The sequence below is a fragment of the Quercus lobata genome, chromosome 12 (assembly GCF_001633185.2).
Source record: "Quercus lobata isolate SW786 chromosome 12, ValleyOak3.0 Primary Assembly, whole genome shotgun sequence".
Classification (NCBI taxonomy): domain Eukaryota; kingdom Viridiplantae; phylum Streptophyta; class Magnoliopsida; order Fagales; family Fagaceae; genus Quercus; species Quercus lobata.
The window spans coordinates 28,688,163-28,705,598 of record NC_044915.1 but is presented as its reverse complement, the minus strand read 5'-3'; the positions used below and the strand labels follow the sequence as shown (position 1 = coordinate 28,705,598).

The 17,436-nt window shown below is 32.9% G+C and overlaps 1 protein-coding gene across 3 annotated transcripts; it reads right to left on the bottom strand.

The window, feature by feature from the left end:
• Window positions 1-3,429: 3,429 nt before the first annotated feature.
• LOC115970990 lies at window positions 3,430-13,860 on the bottom strand. Of its 3 annotated transcripts, XM_031090649.1 has the most exons (9): window positions 13,293-13,860; window positions 9,277-9,382; window positions 8,020-8,084; window positions 6,747-6,896; window positions 6,242-6,640; window positions 5,541-5,626; window positions 5,235-5,436; window positions 3,722-4,196; window positions 3,430-3,605 (listed from the first exon to the last, which is right to left on the bottom strand). In XM_031090649.1, exons 4-8 carry the CDS (start codon window positions 6,802-6,804, stop codon window positions 3,724-3,726), a joined length of 1,218 nt encoding a protein of 405 aa, XP_030946509.1. In that variant the 5' UTR covers window positions 6,805-6,896; window positions 8,020-8,084; window positions 9,277-9,382; window positions 13,293-13,860; the 3' UTR covers window positions 3,430-3,605; window positions 3,722-3,723. The 3 variants fall into 3 exon arrangements, with proteins under 3 accessions (XP_030946509.1, XP_030946508.1, XP_030946507.1); XM_031090648.1 differs by lacking the exons at window positions 8,020-8,084; window positions 9,277-9,382; XM_031090647.1 differs by lacking the exons at window positions 8,020-8,084; window positions 13,293-13,860 and having other exon boundaries at window positions 9,277-10,034.
• Window positions 13,861-17,436: the final 3,576 nt, after the last annotated feature.

Below are 17,436 nucleotides of genomic sequence, written 5' to 3'. Positions count from 1 at the left end.
AGCACAAGGATTGCCAGTGTGGACATATAATGTGTCAATTTCTAAGCATTGGATTTAATTTATGGCTAATATCAAAGGTATTGCACAAGATCTCAATCCACTTTCTTGTCTGCTCCAAATTTTTTTTGGATTGAAAGTTCCTTTTAGATTTACTGAATATTTTCCAATAGTGAACTATGAGTTATTGGAGTTGCTTCTCATACAAATGTCAATGAAATTTTTATTTGTTATGTCAATACATTTTTAGAGAATACTAGTTTTTGAATGTTGTTGGTGGTGGGTTTTTTTTTTTTTTTTTTTTTTTTTAATAATTTTAGATTTGTGTCTTAATGCTATTAGACAGCTTTTAGTTTAGTCCTTTTTTCTAAGAAGGGAGTAAGGCCTATGCTTTTGCGAAATGGGCTCCAAGGTCCCATTTTGCTATTGCCAGTCTGTGTATAAACATTAAATCCAAAGTCTAGAGGACGATGTTGCAAACTGGGCTTATTCTTCACTTTTACCACAGAAGGAACCTTTCTCCGTCTTTTGCTGCAAAACAGACTTTTCTTAACTTTCTGCGTTGCAATAAGGTTTTTTTCACTTTCTTACAATGTGAATGATTATTCTCCACTTTTTACCAAAGATATACTTCTCCACTTTTTGTACATAAACATTAAAACCCAAGGAAAATACTCATCAAGCAAATGTTAGTGTTGTGACTTAAATAATGCACCCAAGTGTAGGATTGTCGCAAAGTAATAACTTGGAGAGTCCAAGGTCAAATTCATAGAGAAAAGTGAATTGATTAGCAAACCATAAGAGAACAAAACTAAAACAATAAAATTATATTGAAGAGAAATTTTGATAGTTCAGAGAAGGTATTTTAGATTGAGAGAAAATAACAATATATTAAAGCACTAAGGTTTACAGATCCACACACAACACATCTATTGATAGTCTTAACAATATTTATTTTATAACTCAACTAAAATTCATATGAAGGGTAATCTTAGTTGGATGATTTAACAATAAGAACTAAAGAATTAATTGTCTAAGGTAGTTTCATGAAGTTGATTGATTATAGGCAAAACAAAACTAGTGGATTAGTTTACAAGGAATACTGAGCATTTAACGTGCCTGGAGTCTACAATAAATCAAAGAATTATAAAGAATTAAACACTTTTCTAGATGAGTAAATCAATCAAAAACATAAGAACATTTGCATTAAAACCATAAAATAATTGTTAAGAACATACCAATAAACAGTTAGGTTTCACTCATTGCCTTAGCAAAGCTTCTAGCAAGCCATAACACCAAATAAAACTCTAAAAACTGTAAAGTAACTTTAAGAAAACCAAAATTAGCTCCCCTCTGAATTTTGTTCTAAAAAGCCTTTAAATAGGTCAAGTAATCCTATTACAACTTAAATTCTTGTTTGGAGAAAATCTCAGGTTTTTAGGTTTCAATTAACTGATGTTTTTAGCCCATTTATATTCAGAATTAGGACTTTTGGTAAACTACAAAGTTGTAGCCCTTTAAGTTAACTTTCCAGCCCAAATTTAATCATCTCAAATGGACATTGGAGCCAAAAGTTATGCCCAAAATAGTGAAAACTACTAACTGGTGCGTAGGTTGGAATCCTAATCTGAATTGGACTTGGATTTGGTGAAAATTTCCTTTGATTTCTTGCTCTAATTGGACTCAAAGTTAATTGGGTTGGCCTTATTTAACTTAATTATGGCCCTTGTAAAAGTAAATTTCATTAGCCTTCTTCATTGCACAAATTCGTTCATTTAATTTCATTCTCCTACAAAAGACATATTTACACATTAAAATTCAATTAAGCATGAAATTAATTATTCAATATTATTCCAAAACTAAATATAAAATGCATGATTTAAATAAAAATAAGTATAATAATGCTTTCCAATAATGATATAGATATGCAAACTAAAGCTATTATCAATTAGTTTACATTAGTTCCGAGACATTAATGCAGCAGGCGTAGGGGTGGTTGTCCATGACCATTGAGGTTGGTTATAGCATCTATGGCAGAAAAGGGTGGTCTCCCTCCTTCTTTAGATGATGTTGAAACTTTGGCAACTGCAAAGCCATATCCTTCGCTTTGGATTTGGGTCTAACTTCAATTATTGTTGAGGGAGATTCCAAAGTTATTGTAAAAACTTTGAAGTGTGAAGATGCCTCCTTTGCTACCTTTGGTCACTTAATTTCTTCAACTAAGTTTTCTATGGATGCCTTCAACTCTATCTCTTTCTCTCATACCCGTAGACTATACAACTCTATAACTCATAACTTAGCTAGATATACGAGATATGTTAATAGATATTCTTCTGCACTTAGCTGATGTACTCTTTAGCCAATTATGACTGATTCTTTTTATCTATGTCAGTCTTCTTGCTTCTAAAAAAAATGAGATATTTTTGAAAGTAAAAATGCCAATAACTAACTTTTCAATCCTCTTAACATATAGAGATTCTCTTGCAATGTCAAGTTTTCAAACTAACAATTTGGGATGGAAATGGGGAGTAGTATAGTACCGCAGCAGTACTCTCCCAGGCATTATGCCATTTTGAATGGCTTTTGTCTCGTAAAACGAATTGAGGATTTTGGTTCTATCGGAAGTCACAAATGGGTAAATTTGTCTCTGATTAAAATTAACTAATCCATGTCGGACCTTCCAATTCAACCATTATGTTACAGGGCCCTTCGTATCACACGGGGGCTGAGGAGCATCTGATGCACTTAAGCATGGACTGTGCTCGATGGATAAAACAAATTAACTAGGCGGGGAAAGAGCCCTTTGCCCTAGCTAGAGACCGTTCTGCCCAAATCTACACTTTAAATGGAACACTCTCATTGGAATAAAGGGATGGAGGTAGGGTGGTTACAGAGTGAGAGCCTGGAATAAATTGGAGAACTTTTTAAGGTTCTAAATGTGGGTTAGTACTTAGTTCAGAGTTCCATTAATGGTAATTAGAAATTGGGTTTGGAGCTGTAAAATGGGAGTGCTGCGAATTTGATTGAGGGAAGGGGAGTATTAGATTGTGTTAGAACATGCGGATTTGATTGTGGATTTCATAGGGATTCATTGTCTTCAGGTGACATATGCAGGTTCGGTTGTAGGTTAAAGATAAGATTTTGGCTTAGGGGAAAATTGTGTTCCAGGGAGAGGAAGCAAAGGTGTGGCCCAGGTGATGGAGTGTAGAGCAAGTGAATGAGTAGAAGCAAGGGAGAACGGGAAAGAGGTACATATTTTTTCACTTATGTTCATCTCCAAATCAACCCCATCAGTCCCCTAGGCCCCCTACAACGCAAAATATGAATGGCTAAACCCAAAAAATAAAAATAAAAAAACACCCACACACACAACATAAACAAACATATAACAATGGCAGTATAAAATTAACAACTAATTCTTGAGCTATTAAGTGCATCGATCAAAAATTAAATTGCAACAAGTTAAAGATGAAGTTTAGATCAGATATCCAACAGTCCAGAACCACAAGAGAAGAAGAAGAGAATTTGCATATATTCAAAGCAAGCAGCTTTCCATGGGACGACCATCTGAGTCAAGAATTCAGGTTCATGCAATCTGGAACCAATAGCTGCAGGTAAAACATAAAATATTTGAATACCTTGGTAGAGTTTTTTTTTTTTTTTTTTTTCCTTATAACATGTCAGAAAAGCCTAGGAAAATACAATAAATCTATTGTAAACTAACCTCTAAAAACCCCATACATTGTTGTTCATCTTAAAAGCATCAATATCCATGTTGATAGAATGCTGCTGCGGATCAATATCTTCGTAATTAAAATCTCCAAAATAGATACCGGTAGGAGTATATACCTTCTGGTCCTTTTCTGATTGAAGGTCAGGCACGTTTTTATCAAAGGCCTGACCATGAATATCGTTGACAGGTAAATTAGAAGGCTGACCTTCCATGGTCATTGACGAGTTACTCTGGCATCCACCCATAGTATAAAGCGGTGTTGAACTACTCTGGCATCCACCCATGGTATAACTTTTAATGGTAAGTGGTGTAGTTTCAATAGGCTCTGGTGAACTCTGAAGGACTTGAGTTGAGGAAGTCCCAAAAAAATCATCATCCATGCAGTTCCAATCTTGAATAATATCTTTCCCTTTTCCATTTTCAAAATTTTCTCTATCGTAGAAAGTATTAGGATTTCCAAAATTTCCTGACAAGAAGAATCAATATTTGATAACTCTAATTAATTGTGGATAAGATGTTGATGTTGGAGAATAAATATGATTTTTATTAAGTGCATCGAACATGTCTTTTCAAATATGTATCTAATATAGTAGTATGATATATGTATATATGTAATTAATGAAGTTCATGCATGTACGTGAGTTATTATGCATGTGCTAGATGTGTCTATTCTAACCTAATATTTTTAGTTGCAATAAATTTGAAGTTGTTGTAATAAGATTTTATTTCCCAAAAAAAAAAAATAATAATAATAATAAAATCATTATGCATTATTGTAATAAACTCTATAGCAATAGATAATTGCTACAAAAAAGTATCGTTACAATAAATATACTGCAAATAATTGATTTTTTACATTTTAAAAATATTATTATTGCAATGAAAATAATCAATCTTTGCAATCATTGCAAGAAGTATGACTTAGAATAATAACAACAAATTTCTAGCAATAAGTTATCGCAACAACATTGTGTTGCAATAAGTTATTACAATAATTTTTTTTCATTGTAATAAGTTACTGCAACAACATTTTCCATTGTAATATATTATACCAACAACTGGATTCATTGCAAACAAAAATAATCTTAGGTGCTAGGTTGCAATTACAAATTTCATTGCAGTAAGTTATTGCTTACTCTTTTTCATGGCAATAAATTATCTTTATTATTTTGGGTTTAGTCTATTGTAACAATACATTTAGTTACTTCAATAATTAATTTCATTGCAATATATAGTTTATTAAAATAACAAAATATTGATGTGATAAATTAACATTTTTAAAGTTATTATTCAATGAAACGAACATGAAGATGCAACAAATATTTATTAACTATAAATTTTTTTTTGCAATATTTTTTGTGGTAATAGACATTTTTACCTGCAGTGCTTGTAATCTATCTATTTGTGTCAAGTCAAAAAATTGAGTTTTGAGTGTTATTCTGTTTTTCCCATCTTCTCTCTAAGCACTTATGTGTGCCTTAATAGACATTATCTACTATGATACCTGGAATATTATTGTTAAGTAATTCTGTGATCAAGTGTTGCTTTTGGCTTGTGGTGTTCAGGTTTCCATTAATTGTGTTCATTGGTGCATCAGTCTTGCTCGAATGTTCCTCCGTTCCATTCCTAGATGCACCCTGCCCTGGGCTTGTATCGACTTGATCTTTGCCAACTGGATGAACTTTTTTAAGTTTGCCACGATGTTTCTGTTTCATGGAGTACAAGTTTTGACTTTTGAGTGTCCTTTCTTGAAGATGGAATTTGACTATTTAACTGGATAACTACTCGTGAAAATAAAAGCTATAATTACCTGAAGATGACTATTGACTTGTTTTAAAGAAATATCTTTGAAACCATTAGCATGCATTAATTCCCAAACTTTCTTGCCGGTAGCCTCTGCATCAACATAAAGTGAAATAAAATAAAATGAACACTACTAATGAAGAAACAAAATTTTATTCTTGGAGTTACACCACAAAACAACACCAACAGAGAATTGATACTGTATTTGTAAGAAAAAGGAAAACATCTATATTTCTAATCTCAATTTCTTGGTTAGAAAAAGGAAAACCATTAAAATTATGTACGCAAAAGTACGTAGCTGTACTTTATAAACTATCCAAATCGTTTTTTAAGAGAGCATTCATAACAAAACATCTAATAAGATACTTGTAAGACATTTGATTTATAGTAAATGATTAAAAATAATTGTACAAAAATAGTAAAATTGTGGCAATATTCATAAGTGAGTGTGTGGTTTGTTAAATAATGAAATTCCATATCGTATAATAATGGCAAGAGTGAGTGTTTTATATAACATAATTAGAGATATACACGTGCTAACAATAGGTCAACTAAGATTTCTAATACAACCTGAATTAGGTCAAACTAGTATGACTGACTTGTGGCAATTCAAGCTACACAACAAAAAGGACATGAAGCTGAGTAACTAGTAATTTTTACAATCATCAAACATTTAATGAAGCTTAAGATTGGGGAAAAGATTCTTACTTCCATTTTTGTCCAACTCAGTCACAATTTTCACAAACATTCGCTCACGATCCCCTGTCCAAACCATTCGTTGGTGATGTTCACCAGCTTTTTCCCTTTCTAATTTTTTTTTATTTTCTTTATCAGGCAATTCAGCATGTTCAACCTCCTCCTTTAGCCGCTTTTCTTCAGGCAACTTTTCTTCATCAGGCAATTCATCATGTTCAACCTCCTCCTTTAGCCGCTTTTCTTCATCAGGCAATTCAACTTGTTTAATCTCCTCCTTTAGCCGCTTCACTTCACCTGACTTATTTATTCTATCATAAAAAAGGTTCTCCACCAGTTCGAGAATAGGCCTCACAATATTGCCCACCAACCAATGGTAATGGCTATTGATGTTGTTATCATTGGATGATATCACTGATAAGCAGCATAAAGACATTGGGATATTAAGATTAACAAAACATGTTAACCAAATTGTAATGGCATACGTTTGCTAGTATGGAAACGAAGTATGTATACTTACTTATAACCGGCAAATTCATCTCACGTAAGATCTGTATAAGATGCTGAGATACATACATGGGATCAAGCAGGTTTCCTTCGGTTAGAATGATATCAATTCTATTTTTTTTCACCTGAGGTAAAATTCCGTCCACTCCATTGCATTTGAAAACTGAAAATATTTTTAATCACTTTAGAGTAAAAAGTCATACCAATATCATGCTAGTTTTTGTGTTGAACACAATAAACCTATTGTACATATATAAATACCAAGTTAGTTTCAAATATTACAAAATTTACATGTAGCATAGGTTACTTGAAAAAGTTAGAGCACTCACATCAGTCAATATATAATAGTTTAAGAGGTAAATTTTGCATATTTAACTTCAAAAATCACTCACATTAGTCTATGTAAACTAGTGTAAATTTGGAATGTTGCTATAATAACTGTGTAAATATACACGATTATTATTTACATGCAAATATATTTTTTGACATAGGATAGAATCTTTAAATTAATTTATGTAATTTGTTATATTTGATAGTTTTATGTAATTTTCGTTATTTTAGGTTTAGGGAATTTATTTCCTTGTTTTTAGGTGTTTTTAATACTTTTTAAGTGAAATTTGGTTCCTGTTATGATTAGGTATTAGTTAAAAGTTATTTTAGAATATATTTTCTTCTCTGTCAAATTTTTTGGAGCCCTTAATTAAATAGATGTCGAAGCCTGTAAACGTTTTTTAAATAATTATTCAATTAATAAAATTCATACTTTTATCTTTTTATTTTCTAGTGGATTCCAAACCCTTACTCCTTTTGTGGATTCATGGAACTCTCGTGAATTCAATTCGAGGTTATTTTTAGAAGCAAACGTATTTTGTTTCTTGTTTTCTAGAAGTAGATGTGTTATGCTTCTTGACGTTTATGCATCTCGCATATTTTTTAATAGTTTTTTACTCATATAGTGAGAGATAAATTATAAAAAAAGAATATTTTAATAAAATATAATGAAAATAGATAATTTGATGTAGTTATTTTTGAAAAGTGGTTATATAAAATATAAAAAGTAAATATTTATATTAAAATAGGCATAAATGTTTACATGAACTTGTGCGAATAAGAAATATTTGTTTGTTATTGATGTGTGTAGATTACCAAAAAAAAAAAAAAAAAAACTAATTATCTGTGCAATAATACTTTTAATGATTGAGATTAAAAGCCAAAAAAATTGACTCTATAAAATCTTAATCTTCACTCTTGGATAAAAATATTTTTAAACTTTTTACTTTTTTTACCTTGTTAACTTTTCTCTCTCACTTGAAAACAGTAATTGCACTGTATCGGAGCCAAATCAACTGGTCTGTAGGCAAAAGGTAAGCCAGAATGATGGTATCAGGTCAGGGAAGCCAACCATATGCATAACAAAACACAAAATTTCCTATTAAAAAAAAAAAAAAAACACAAAATACTGGTGGTTTTTCATTCGTAGATGAAGGACGGGTGCGTTTCCGAATTCAAGTATGAATATGAGTGCGAGACTCGGTAATTTTTGAAAAAGTAGGGTGCGGGTTTCAAAAATTAAAGAATTATTAAAAATATTTTTATCTATATTTTTTATATATTACTAAGTATAAATTATAAAATTATGTTTAAAAAATATAATTTTATGATTTTACAATTATAATTGAAATTATATTTTTAAAATATAACTTCACAAAATATATGCAAGATTGTGTGTAACTAATTATATACAACAATAATTAATTTATATTAAAATCTCAATTATTTTATAGGGCATAACTTCACACTTGTGTTTCATTTGTACGCTAAACTAAATAAAGCCAAACTAAATAAAGTCAAAGTGCTTCTACAGTTCTTACACACACCTCATTAATGAATGCCGAGTAGGACCCACTCTCCTCAAAAAGTCCTCCTCATGACTCGTAACAAAACGTACACGCACGCCACATGTCACTCTCCTCTCTTCTCCTATTTCTAAAACCAAAAAAGAAAAATCTTCCACTTGATACCCTGACTCCGGCGAATCCTCAACGCGTTCACACGAAATCGACTTTCAGAATCCGCCGCCGTGGGAATCAGCCTCACCAGAAGGTCCAGAACTACAAAGCGAAGTTCATGTGTAGCTTTTTGGCTGCAAGATCCACCCTCGTCCTCGCGACAATTAGAGCTACTCCTTCACTTCATACCTTTTTTTTTTTTTTTTTTTTTTTTTTTTAACTTGAATTTCGGCCTGAATCGGCCTGACTCAGTACATTTCGGCCCGACTCGGCGCGTATCGGGAAACGAAAAAAAAAAAAAAAAAAAAGAGACGCGGCACCGAAGCGCGGACAGCCGCGTCGGACTCCGGTGCGGCGCCTCTGATGCCGCGTCCGTGCTTCATATGGCGCTCTATGAAACACTCAAAGTCACTTTTCAGCAACTTCATTTCCTTAAAATGAGATTTTATGATTCGTACTCTATTGGTTTTTCCCAAAAGAAATGAAAAAAAAATAAATAAAGAAAGAAAATGCCAGAAAAATAGCAGAAAGTACCTTCGTAACTGTGATCTTCAAGCACTTCACTCAAATCATGGAGACTTCCATCAGGATTCTCAGCTCCGGCTACGAGCAAAACCCTTGCTTCGACACTTTCCACCAACTGATCAGCCTTCCGTTTGTTATTTTTTTCCATTCTCAGCTAAAGTTTTTTGTTCGAAAGGAAATATTGCAACGTACTTAAAATTAGGGCATGGGTGAATTCTTTTTAGGATACCCTTTGGAGAAATTATATATATGTGCATTTATAATACAGACATATACTAGAATTATCTTTTTTTTTTTATCTTTTGGATAACATTGAATTATCTTTTTTTGATATCCTCCTCAAGAATTTTTCGTTTAAAATTTGAGGAAATTACACTTTACCACCTTAAACTATACCCTAGATTACACTTTGCACCCTAAACTATTCAATTGCATGCTTTGCACCCTAAACTATGACTTTTGTTACACTTTGCACCCCAATGTTAGTTTTACTGTTAAGTTGGATGGAAATTTGTAACACATAACTTGCACATGATTTTTGTTTAAGTGACACACAATTTAAAGACAAAAACACCCTTTTCCATTCAATTAAAAAAAAAATATATCTCTCTCATGTGCATAGCATCTCCTCCTCCCCAAATCAAATCTGTCTAAATTCCCAACAGCTCTCATGTGTCAACTCCTCTCCTTTCTCTCATTGTTCAGTTGCTCCACTAAGTAAAATAATACTAAGTTGCAAAAAAAATAGAAATCTACATCAAGTTTAAAAAAATAAAAATAAAATTAGAAAACTATCTAAAACATGAAGTCCAGAGACAGTTTGAGGAATAATATAAGGTAGACAAGACTAATATGAACTTTTAAAGAAGTATGTCAAGATTGAATCCATTCAAATTTTTATTTTAATATTAATTATTATAGATTTTTACTGTGTTATACCTATGCTTTGACCCCTCACCAGGTGTTGTAAAGAAAGTCATATATATATATATCTAATATGGTAGGCCCGGATTGGTTTTTTTTTCTTTTTTTTATTCTTTTTTTCCAAATGTTGGTTGTATGTGTTTGCATTAATTATCTCTCGGATTCTATTATAATTATCTGTATTCAAAACAAACAAAAATATGTCAAGATGATGACCATCATGTTTTAGAGGAGCAACTGAAGAATTTCAAAAGAAGAGAAGAGCTGTTGGCAGAGAGAGAGGGGAAGAGCTAATGTTGGGCATGCGTGAGAACTATTGGGGATTTAGGGTTAGATAGAATTTGATTTGGGGAGGAGAAGAGGCTAGCACGTGAGAGAGAGCTTTTGTTTTTAATTGATTGGAAAGAGGGTGTTTTTGTCTTTAAACTATGTGCCACCTAAGTAAAAATCACATGCAAGTCATGTGCTATAAATTTCCATTTAATTTAACAGTAAAACTAACTTTGGGGTGCAAAGTGTAACAAAGGTTAGAGTTTAGGGTGTAAAACATGCAATCGAATAGTTTAGGGTATAAAGTGTAATCTAAAGTATAATTTAGAATGATAAAGTGTATTTCCCCCTTAAAATTTAGAGAAGTTATTGGCCTTTCTTTTCAAGTATGTTAAATTAGGACTACGGCTTAATTTTCTATGCCGGCTACTTCACGAAAAAGTGGCCCCCACAGGCCACCTCTTTGTAAGGTACCCAACGTCTAGCATTTTTGACCCAGCGTATAGCTTTTTTGATGAACTACCCAGCGTATAGCTGAGTAAAAGGGTCGTGTATCTTTGATATAAGACCGACGTAGAATTGTTTAGCAAAAAGACCGACGTATAATTATCTTCTTCTTTTTTTGATAACATCGAATTATCTTTGATAACCTTATTTTCTTTTAAAATAAATTATCTTAGATAACCTTATTTTGCTTGGTAAAAGATTTCATCTTCGGTATATATTATTATTATTATCAACAAAGAAGATGAAACTTTTATATATATAAAATATGATGGCGATGCTTACCAATCCTTAATGATTAGAGCAAGTGGGGGAGTTAGGATTTTAATTCAAGAAGGGCAAGATTAGAAGTCAATATTAAAAAAAAAAAAAAAAACCAAAAACAAAAAACAATAACAATTATAAGTGTCATACAAAAACTAATTATACATAAACTGTAGTTAGACATTTAAGTTAATACTATAAAATAAATTGCAGAAATAAATTAATTTGAAAAATATTAAAAATGTAGTAATTTACTTGCAAAGTTATATACACGTCTCACTATCTTTTCTTGATTGTTTTTGAAACTATAGATAAAATTTGACTTTCTATTTATTTTTCAAAATAATTAAAATTTTTGTTCATAACATAAACCCACAATTTAAAACTGAAATGTCAAGAAATTGAGGACAAAAAAAAAAATTGTGCAAAATATAGGACTATCAATTGAAATGTCATAAGAAAGACACTAAAATGCATGATTATTATTATGCTAAGCTAAGCGCATGATAATTAAAAGCTAACAGCTAACAAGTCAAAGTTCTTGGTAATTAAGTGTTATTGTGCCTAAGGAAAATTCTTTCATTTATTTTTGCTTGTGTCTGGAAACTTTTTACCTGTTTTTTATTTTTTTTCCTTACACAGTGCCATTGACTTATTGGGCATTAGGTAAGCTTGTCATTTTCCCTTTATTTCTGCAGGACCAAGAAGCTTTTTCCTTGATTTGTGTTTAATTTCTGCATCAATTAAGGAAGGTGAAGCTAGCATTTAAAAAAATTCCTAATAGTAATGCATATGGTATATTTTTGGAGAACTTGAATTGGTGTGTTTCTTTTCAGTGGGTCTTTACGGAACCTACAAATTTTTTTTATCAAAATTTTTATTAAAAACATTTAAAAATTATTTTATTACCGTATTTTTCATTTTTAATTTTTAATTTTCAGGAATAACAGTTTTTATTCCAAAATATTTGCTCATTTCTCTCTCTCCCGTGTCTCATCTCCTCTCCCTCCCTCCAGAACGTCCCAAGCCCCTCTCTCTTACATCTCTCTCTGGCTTCTCAATCATGCACAGTATCGGATCTCTATCACCACCAGTGACGCCCTCCCACATGGCAACCTCAAAAACACTAGAGCTTGGTTGAGCTCTTCTGTTCTCTCCCAATACGATTGCTGGTCAGTTCTCAAGTACGCAAACAACACGAGCTTGACGAACGAGACGATGTCGTTTTTAGACTCGTTAACCCACTTGACGAGCAACGTGCTGAGCCTGTTGTTTTCGTACGATAATTTCGGAAACAACACCGCTTCGTGGTTTCCAGCGAGGACCGAGCGTGATGGGTTTTGGGAGGCGGTGAAGAAGTCCGGTGGTGGCGGTTTTGGGTTTAAAGGTGGGGTTCTGGCGGACTCACATTGGTGGCTTTTTTCTGGCGTGGGCTGCTCAAGCTCGCCGATAATATTTTTTGCTTTTAACGGGTTTCTGTTTTTAAGTGTTTAATTTGATTGTTGGAGTCCTTTTGATTTTAAGATTGAGTTTTTGCTTAACTGGTTGATAGATTTTTGTTTAAATGTTTAGGGTTCATTTGGATAAAATTTATTTTACTGAAACTAAAAACTAAAAATATTATAATAAAATAATTTTTAAATATGAGAATAATACCGTATGACTTATTTTTAATGAAAAAATTGTTGGAAAGTGAAGTTTGTAAGACCCGTGAACAGTGCACAAATAAACTGTTTACTGCTAAAAAATCAAAACATGCTGCTAAAAAAAAAAAAAAAACGCAAACGTGGAACTGCAAACGCGGATCTAGACAGATACTTAATTTAGCTGCTTGGAAGTTTAGTTTTTAGGCAATTCTAACAATTATTTTATTCTAACAATTTCCTTAAAAAAAAAAATAACCAAGAAAAAATAGTTACCTATTTTATTGGAAAGATCTAGACGGATACTTAATTTAGCTGCTTGGAAGTTTAGTTTTTAGGCAATTCTAACAATTATTTTAACAATTATTTTATTCTAACAATTTCCTTAAAAAAAAAAAATAACCAAGAAAAAATAGTTACCTATTTTATTGGAAAGTGCATCAATCTCATCGTTGTGTCCGTACAAGAACAGCAGAGACCCCACCTTCCTTGCCTGGTTCTCTCTCCAAAAATCCGGCGGTTGTTGAAATTGAAACCCATTAGACCCAGACGCAACGCCATACCCAACTTTAGGCCACACGCGTTTCCATACCGAGTCTCAGCATAAGCCACCGGTGGTGTGGTCTCGTCTGAGAGGCTTACATGGTTCCGTCATCTGGGGAGGCACATATATGCACTGTATAATTAAGGCACAAACTCCGACTTCAATTCCTCGGTCGTGGTCTCGTCTTTCTACATCGAAGAGTACTTTCCTCCGCCATTCGAATTAGGGTTGTCTGAAACCAAAGCACGCAGTACCGGCTGGACGTTAAGCCCATGCTTCTGATCCTGATGAAACCGTAACTAAAACTGGAGAAGAAGACGGACAAGAAGCCTTTTTCAACACCATTTTTCAATTTCTCGCAATAATAAGTAACTAGAAAAATCTGAGAAAGGAAGAGAATGCATTCGGAAAATGGATGAAATGGAACGAGAGAGAGAATTATAAAATGAAAGAAGGTAGCACATCTCAGAGTTGACTTGACTTGAGCGTAAATAAAGAAGAAAAAGAAATTTGAAATCAACCGTTGGACTTGAATTAACAATAAAAGAATTATTGAGGGCAAAAAGTCGTAAAAGAGAGGCACCAAGCGGCTTGTTTTTTCTTCAAAGTTGGCGTTCTTTTCTTAGAATTCACACCAAACGTGTTAAAAAAAAAAAAAAAAAAAAAGAAGCTATATTATCACCAAAAACATTTAAAAACCCACGATATCAAGGATCTGTTTGGAAATCGCTTATTATTGAAAACTAAAAATACTGTAGTAAAATAATTTTTAAATGTATGAATAGTGCCGTGGGACCCAGTTTTAATGGAAATTTTGTTAAATTCCATACTTGTGGGTCCCGTGAACAGTGTCCGAGACCCACTATTTAAATGCCAAATGCAAACGTGATTGGATTTCAGCTGTATCCAAACTCACGCCAAATGTACTAAATTTAAAATTTTTTAACACTCAAATTGCCATTTATAGCATTTTATTGTAGCCAAGAGTTATACAAAAATAATAATATTTTATTCAATATTTCGATTCTTTTTTATTTCTTAGAGCACTCACAGTAGTGTAGCTAAATAGCTATATAGCTATTTTAGTTACACCAAAATACAAAAATTTATACTATAGCAGTGGAGCTAAAAGTAAAAATTTTATCTTCATAGCTACAATGCACAGCTATTCATGGCTATGCACTGTAGCTGAAAGCGAAAAAACAATTTTTTTTTAATTCTCCCTCCATATAAAATATTCTTTGTTCGTTCTTCTTTTTCTCCGTCTGTCTCAACTCTGCCTCTCAACTCTTAACTCTCAAACTCTCACCTCTCTCACAACTCTCACCTCTTTGTCTCACCGCCGCCGGCCCACCCGAAGCTTAACGTCACCGGCAGTGGTTGATATTTGCATTGATTTTTGCGGTGAGTGCTGTGGTTGATGGGTTTGGTTTGATTTGTGCAGTGGGTGCAGCGTTTGTGTTGATTTTTGCAGTGGGTGTGATGGTTTCTGGCAGTGGGTTCAGTGGTTGATGGGTCTGTGTCTATTTGTTTCTTCTCTCTCTAGATCAACTGCTGTTGGGTATAAAATCGATGTGTCGTCGAAATTGGGTCATGATTTGCTACTGGGTATAAAATCAAGCTCAAATCTGTTGGGTTTTAAGGGTGGATCCAAGGCTCCATAATCTGGTGGTTGTGTTTGTTTTGGTTTTGATGTGGTTATGGTTGTGGTGGATGTTTTTATTATTATTTTAATGAGTTATTTGTATTATTTTAATCAAAGAGTTAAAAATATAGCTCCATTTGTGGGGTGTGAAGAGGTAAAATAGATAAAGTGAATTTTGTAGGTGCCAAATAACTATATTTTTTGCTCTATTGCTGTGAATGCTCTCATTTGTCTTTCTCATGTCCCTCTCTCTACAATCTCTTCTCTCTCTTTTCTTCTCCTCTCTATTCCATCTCTGTCTCACCCTCTACTCCATGTCTGTTTCATTTCTCTCTCTCCACCGCCTCCCCACCAAGGGCATCTTTTTTTCTTCTTTCTTTTTTTTTTTCCTTGCTCCAAATTAGCAATGGTGTTGAGATTGACAACAACTTAGGCGTGCAATGGTGGTAGAGATCGGTGTGTGGCGTTGGCGTGTGGTGGTTGTTGAGATCATTGTTGGTGTTCTAGGTTCATGGGTTGCGGGTTGTCGAGTTCAATGGGTTTTGTGGGTTGTGGGAGTGGGTGGCAGTGGTGGTGGGTTGCGGTTGTAGCTGGTTATACTTGGTCTTTTTGCTAGGTGGTTGTAGTCGAAGATGGTGTGGCTGGGTTGATCATCACCATGGGTTGTTGAGTTCAATGGTGGGTTTAGGTGTTTTGCCGTGGGTGTGATTGTTTGTGAAATGGGTTTTAGTGTGGGTATGGCTATTTTGTGGTTATGGGTTTGGGCGTTTGGTTGTGGGTGTGACTATTTGTAGTTATTTTGTGGCTGTGGAATGGCTTTTATGGGTGTATGTAGGTAGAAATTGTTTATGTTGTTTTAATATGTTGTATGTTAAAATAGAATCTTTGATGTTGAGTGTATTATAAATTAAGATATTAAAATAGATAAAGTAGCTTTTTAAATTGTTAAAAGCTAATTTTTTAGAACCTTTGATATGAATGCAATTAGGTTGTGTTTTGTAAAAATTAGAATTAACAATTGAGAAAGATAATTGATATGTACTCGACATTTTTACAATAAGTTTTAGGTGATAAGTTGTTATTGCAACAATAGATTTAAGCTAGAACCATTAACAATTTAACATTTAAGATTTATTGTAAAGCTGTTGTGCACATAACACTTCTCTTACCAATTAGGCTATGTTTGGTAACTAAATAATGCATTCTTAAAAAAATTTAGGTACAAAATACATTCTGAAAAAAATTGAAGTGTTTGATTGGACAATTGAGTCTAAAATGCTTCTTCTTCTTTTTTTAAATGTATTTCTAGAGCAGAAACAAAATAATAATTATTATTATTATACTAATAATAATAATTTTGAAATGTTTGACTAAAATTTAAATGTAAACTAAAGTTTGTTGTTCCAAACAATTTCTTGGAACGTTACGTCCAAGGCGGCTGTAGACTTAGTCCTAAGGCCCCATCTCTCCAAAAATGTTATCAAGGGTCCCATGGCCCTTGAAGAATGAATGTTGATTTTTTTTCAAAAAAGAAAAAAAAAATTGCAGTTGGATTTTTTTCTTACACTATCTCAAAGAAGATCTCCAAAACATTGAACAAATAAAAATATAACTTAATTGAAACCTTAAATTATTTATCAAGAAATAAAAATCGTTACGAGCGTATTAACAAATTATTGACAAATCTATTTTCCTAACAACTTGAAAGGTATGTTAATAAAGGCTATATACAAAAACTTAATAAATAATTTTGATATTTAATTGATAATACCTGTGGGGTCAGAAACACAATTAAGAAACACTATTTGGTCAAAACAATAGGATTCATGGGTAACTAACTTGCACAATTTATTTATCATGGGAATAGGGTGGAAATTCCATAGTGGGAAACTCAAACAACTAATTAAGAAAGTAGGATTTCAGATGAGAAGGTTCGTGACACACATATTTCTTTCACGAGGTACGGGTTTCAACAAGGAAAGAAAGGAAATCAAAAATACAATCTCTCTCTCTCTCTCTCTCTCTCTCTCTCTCTCAGTTTTTTTCTTGATATTTTTCAACCCCTACTCTATGGTAGCCTTCACCCCTTTTATTTAGCATTTTTCCTTCCCTTATCTCTCTAGCTAGCATGCTCCTAGCCAGATTTTTTGGAGATACTTGTCACATCCTCCCTTGGTCATCTCCCATTTTCATTATGAAACATGACTTTGGGGGGTTGTTTGTACTATTCAAGTTGTCCTATGTGTATTTAATGTCGAAAAGATTAGGTAAAGAATCTCTAATTAATGCGGAGATGACAACTTCTATGATTCTTATCCTTTTAGGAGGTTTTCCAAGATGGTCTTAGTAATAGTGTCACCTTAACTAGAAAATAA